Source organism: Lactuca saligna, chromosome 2, assembly GCF_052625555.1.
Source record: "Lactuca saligna cultivar CGN05327 chromosome 2, ASM5262555v1, whole genome shotgun sequence".
Taxonomy (NCBI): Eukaryota; Viridiplantae; Streptophyta; class Magnoliopsida; order Asterales; family Asteraceae; genus Lactuca; species Lactuca saligna.
In genome coordinates this window covers 171,144,221-171,149,755 of record NC_136418.1, presented here as the reverse complement: position 1 = coordinate 171,149,755, position 5,535 = coordinate 171,144,221, and the positions used below count along the sequence as shown (strand labels likewise).

Genomic DNA, 5,535 nt, shown 5'->3' with positions numbered 1-5,535 from the left:
AGACGTTAAAAAACAAACATACTTCTTATTACAGACTGTAGTCGTTTGGTCCACTTATTCTACTATAGAGGGTTGCAAATGTGTTCTGCAGCCTTCAACTGTTTTCGCTTTTTAAAAACAAACAACACCTAAGATCCCGTACCTTGATTAAAACCAAACAAATCGCACAAATACGCAAATAGCTCGATAAAATTTCCAAAGCCATCAGAAATATTGTCAAACTCTGGTCGGATTAATCTAAAATACCAACCCTTCCGTCGCGACATGCCAAAATTGAATTCTACGCAGATCCAAAGCCACACCTGAAAAATTAAACAACCCTGCCTCAACATCCAAACTTCCAATAATCAAGGACATTTGCCAAACCCGAGCCCGCTATGAACAATGCTTCCATAACCAACAATTGAGGGTACCCAAACCTAGAAATCAAGATGTACAATGTACAAATTTTAACGATAGATTGACGCATCTATTGAACTTCAACTGATAAAGCTCAAAACTTTCGAAGAATCCTAACTATTGACGATGAACTAACGACCAACGATCGAGAATGCATTGACAACTAATCCAATGATCCAATTCACCGTTGAACAAAACCCATGCGAAACTAATCATACCAAACTCTGAAGTTGATTTACCGATCAACAACTGCCCAACCTAGACTATAGATATCAATCTATACAAGAGCTGTTAGATCCCCCAACAACCAATTCTCAACTTGAGCGAACCAAACGTCTCTCAATCTGTACATCGGCATTCCCGAAAGGAACCACTGGCTACAACGAGCTCCCTAACCAAAAGCTTGTTATCGTGAAGACAACTCATGCATTCTTGAGCACATACATCTGATGGCAACTTACTTTGCACCCCCGACTTGACCAAATCTTGAACCAAAGTCTCGCATACCCGAACCATTGATTCTTATGACCCATTATTCTAAAACCAATTGTCCAAACAGACCGGTGATCTTTCAAGAACAATACTCAGTTCTCCACTACTAGGGTTCGAACTACCACCAACTGACATTGCAAACCGACTAAAACTCAAATTGGCTCAACCAGATACATAACAATTTTTGCCCTTGGAATGTACAATACAACGCAAGATGATATTCCAGATAAAGGCCAAGCAAACTCAAAATGATTTCGAATCTCAGATAGAGACCTCGAAAACCTCCCAATCATAACCGCCTCTAGCATCAAGAATCCCATGCAGATGCATAAACAATAATTTTGGTAGTCCATTCATAACACTGACTTCCTATCTAGAAACAAAAGTACTACCACACTCTCCGCATGCAAATCCCCAACCATCAATTCATCACGAGGATCATTGATAAATATAAGAGGCAACGTTCTCATAGTCGGGATACATCAGAGACAACAAAAGTTGACACTCTCAATTCACATTCCTTGATCACTTGGAACAATCAACTCGCGTCGGATCTAACCAAATTCAAAAGAAGCAGACCCTTGATCCTATCTCAATGCAACTATACGACAATAATCCTCTTATGCATTCCAATACTGCCATACTTGCCGCTAACAAACCGCAACCAACTAGCCCCATGTTGGGTCTATATTCCAACTCTGAAAATCTTATGTCTGATCTTCCTTTCCTCCGAATACGGAAAGCTGAATGACATAACTCCCATCAAAGACAGTGACATCCCAATCCATCTGGCAATCAACCAACTTCTGGCTGTAACCCTTGAGTCGATCATCACAGTCGCTTCCTTCTTAACTCCTACGAATCAACTGGAACTACCTCAAACAAGGCCCTCGGGTCTTCGAAATCAACCAACTCACCTATGTTTGCACAATTCAATCCTAATCTATCAATGCCACTAAGGCCCAAACAATCACCAGACCCATCCCCAGCCTGAACAACCACAACCGACAAATCGAATAAGACGAAAACACTTGTAATGAACCATGGTGCCAAACCATACAATTTACCCTCAATCAACTCCTTAGAATCCCCAAAATTTTCCTCGATTCGAGTACAGATCATATACTTTCAGTAGTACGGGCCCAATACTACCTTCCACACCTACCTGTACGTTCCTCAAGGATCGTTCCGGATCCTCTAAGTAACTACTCATGTCCTACTACCGTCCGGTCCAATCATTTATACCCTCTCTCAAACGAATATACAACACTAAATAGTGTACCCATTCCTCTAAGGCACTTTCTAGGCTTTTCTAGGATTCCCATCTCACCCTGCCATCAGCTGCTGAAAACTCCCTACTAATATCAGTTAACTACTTCATGAATATAATTACATCCAACAAAACTTAAATAATATTTCGAATAAAAAATCTAACCCTACAGTTGGACTCATACAATAATTGTGCAATAAGAGCAAGTAAATCACTCTAAAATTCTTAAATAAGCAATTTTGATATGTATAATAATAAATTAATTATTAAAAATCTATATTTTGTTCGTGATTTGAGCTTACACCGCCACCGGTGAGGAAAGAAGAAAAGGGTAAATTAATTTAAAAAATAAAAACGTCACTATTCTCCCCTATTTCCCTCCATATATTCATGCTCTGCATCACGATCATCTATCTGTGGGGGTTTCATTGGGTGATAAGACGATGTGTTTGGTAAGCTAAATTCTAGCTGCCTATCCTTGTAATCACTTTATCAATTTCCCCTTTCTATTCCATAACATCTGGGTTTCCTTCTTCAAATCTCTCCTTAAATTAGGGTTTTTCCAATAGTTCTTGATTTCTCTCAAAAATTCACTGCAAGGTATTTCTTCATGTTCTTTCTATTAATTTTCTTGTATGTTGTTCATAAGTTGATTGCACTTACTGATTTTAGTGGAGATCGGTTGTGATCTTCATAATAGGTACATGTGGTCTCCTGTGAATTATTGATTGTAGTCGATGATTTGAAGAGCTCAAAACATCGTCCAATACCAAATTAGACGTTTTTTCTTTGTTAATATAGAACGGAGAAAGCTCGTTTAATTTGGGAAAGATAGATAGTTTTTAACCGTTCAAGTTTATATGATCTGTGGATCAAATCCTAATTCCCCAAAACATTTTTTTTTTGTTAGGAAATCTATTATTTAATGGGTGGTGAATTATGAAGGCTATGAAGTGTTTCTCCTTCTCCAATTGTGAACCGAAGAGCACAAAGTCAGGTACGGGTCAATCCTCCATATCGTTGTGGAATGGTGAAGAAGGGAGAAAATCAGGGTCCGAGTTTACATCAATGGATATATCTGATATTAGCAGAGAGTCATCCACAAGGGTTTCATTCACAAGTTTGACTCAAAACCCAAGTGGGAAGAGTCACAATAATCTCCGGGAATTTGAAGTTGGTGAGCTGAAAACAGCCACGAAGAACTTTAGCCGGGCCCTCATGATTGGTGAAGGTGGTTTTGGTGGTGTGTATCGGGGTGTGTTACGAAATCCAAACGATTCTGGTGACAGGATTGATGTAGCCATCAAACAACTTAGCAGAAGGGGATTGCAGGTTCAGTTTCTTCATCTTTCATCTTCTTCTATTATCATCAACACATGAAAATCTTTTTGAGTAGTTGAAGCTTGCGTAGCTTTTAGTAGTCAAATCTTGTTGAACTGCGTTTGGACAATTGGACTCACTCATCAGTCATCCCTTAACAAACGCAAACGAAAACTCAAACTCAAACGCAAACGCAAACGTAACACAGGATGGGAACATGATATTGATTAAGGGTTTAACCCATTTTGATTAACTTTTCAGGGTCACAAGGAATGGGTGACGGAGGTGAATGTTCTTGGGTTCGTTGACCATCCAAACTTGGTCAAACTTGTGGGGTATTGTGCTGAAGACGATGAAAGAGGGATCCAACGTCTTCTTGTGTACGAATATATGCCTAATCGGAGCGTTCTAGATCATTTGTGTAACAGGTTTCAGAAGCCTCTTCCATGGTCAACTAGACTCAAAATCGCGCAAGATGCTGCTCGAGGCTTAGCTTATCTCCATGAAGGAATGGAATATCAGGTACCCCACCCCAGGTTCATTAATTTTGTGGATCATATTAATACCATGTTACTGATTCATTCATGTTCTTCATTCTGGTAGATAATCTTCCGAGATTTCAAATCTTCAAACATTCTCTTGGATGAGAATTGGAACGCAAAGCTGTCGGATTTCGGGCTGGCCCGGCTCGGCCCAACGGACGGGATAAGCCATGTTTCAACAGCAGTATGTTTAAAATCCTCATATCGTTCACCTTTTTCTACTCGGGTCGGGTTAACACAACTCAAGTACCTGTTCTAACCCTAATTTTGAATTTTGTGATAATTTATTTGACACAGGTAGTCGGAACGGTTGGATACGCAGCTCCAGAATACGTTCAAACAGGACGCCTAACATACAAAAGTGACGTATGGAGCTACGGGATCTTTCTATACGAGCTCATCACCGGCCGCCGGCCGATGGACCGGAACAAACCGAAAAACGAGCAAAAACTGTTGGAATGGGTGAGGCCGTATCTGTCTCGTGACCTGAGCAAATTCGAGCGGATTCTAGACCCTCGGCTTGCCGGAAATTACTCGGTGAAGTCAGCGCAGAAGCTAGCCGGCGTCGCCAACAAATGCTTGCATCGGCAACCAAGGATGCGCCCGAAAATGAGCCAAGTGTTGGAGGTTTTGAACAAGATTGTGGAAGATGCAAGCGTTGAAAGTTTGGAAGTGGAGGAGGAGTCGCCGTTGTCGACGCCGATTAATGGAGTTTTCGAGAGATCCATAAGGGATGGATTGAAGAGAAGGCTTTTGGATCCGATTGTTGGAGCTGGTGAAAATAATAAATGGTTGGTTTGTTTGAAAGGGAGTCCTAAAGTCGTGAGCACTAATTAGTTAGTTACGTTAAATTACATATGAAATTTGTATAGCAAAAGAAACTATCCAAAGACATATTTTGATATGAACGATTTTAGTTTTAAGAATCATTTGAATGATAAATGCTGATCAAGTTTCATATATCTTAGTAGACTTGTTTCTATCACCCAAAAAATGGGAAAATTACTTATATGGGTAACCATGTTTCAAAATGTTCAAAAAATACCATTCAAGTTTGATATATCCAAAAAACACCATCCAAACAAAGTATTTGTACAAAAAACACTAATGAAGTACATTATTTATTCAAATTTGACATTTGCTAACCGACAATTACCGGTAAAAAATAAGTAAAAGAAAAAAAAAACAATAGGAAAATGACTCAAAGAGGTAACTATGTTTAAAAATCGTTCAAAAAACACCATTCAAGTTTGGTATGTTCAAAAAACACAATCCACGTAAATTTTATGTACAAAAAACACCAACAAACTATATGTTTTGTTCAAATATTACCTACCGGTAACTGGTTCTTACAGGTTAAATGATAACTTGGCTTAACTATTATAACATGACATAATAATGATTGACAAAACAATAAATGATACATTCCTCCTTTAAAAACCGATTTAGGGTTTCTTCATGAATGAAAGACTTATTCTTCTCCTATGATTGCTCTTCTTCTTCTAAAGTGAT

General features: G+C 39.0%; 1 protein-coding gene across 2 annotated transcripts; it reads left to right on the top strand.

Annotated features, from left to right (window-relative positions):
- Positions 1 to 2,519: 2,519 nt before the first annotated feature.
- On the top strand, positions 2,520 to 4,985 carry LOC145032763 (serine/threonine-protein kinase PCRK1-like). Of its 2 annotated transcripts, none has more exons than XM_078981681.1 (5): positions 2,520 to 2,613; positions 3,072 to 3,493; positions 3,743 to 4,003; positions 4,085 to 4,207; positions 4,321 to 4,985. In XM_078981681.1, exons 2-5 carry the CDS (start codon positions 3,101 to 3,103, stop codon positions 4,858 to 4,860), a joined length of 1,317 nt encoding a protein of 438 aa, XP_078837807.1. In that variant the 5' UTR covers positions 2,520 to 2,613; positions 3,072 to 3,100; the 3' UTR covers positions 4,861 to 4,985. The 2 variants fall into 2 exon arrangements, with proteins under 2 accessions (XP_078837807.1, XP_078837806.1); XM_078981680.1 differs by having other exon boundaries at positions 2,559 to 2,761.
- Positions 4,986 to 5,535: the final 550 nt, after the last annotated feature.

Bases quoted from the DNA above. Each gene is read 5' to 3' on its own strand.
- LOC145032763 (XM_078981681.1), top strand. From the start codon at position 3,101: ATGAAGGCTATGAAGTGTTTCTCCTTCTCCAATTGTGAACCGAAGAGC. The intron at 4,004-4,084 runs GTACCCCACCCC...TCATTCTGGTAG, and splicing joins ATGAAGGAATGGAATATCAG to ATAATCTTCCGAGATTTCAA. The intron at 4,208-4,320 runs GTATGTTTAAAA...TATTTGACACAG, and splicing joins TAAGCCATGTTTCAACAGCA to GTAGTCGGAACGGTTGGATA.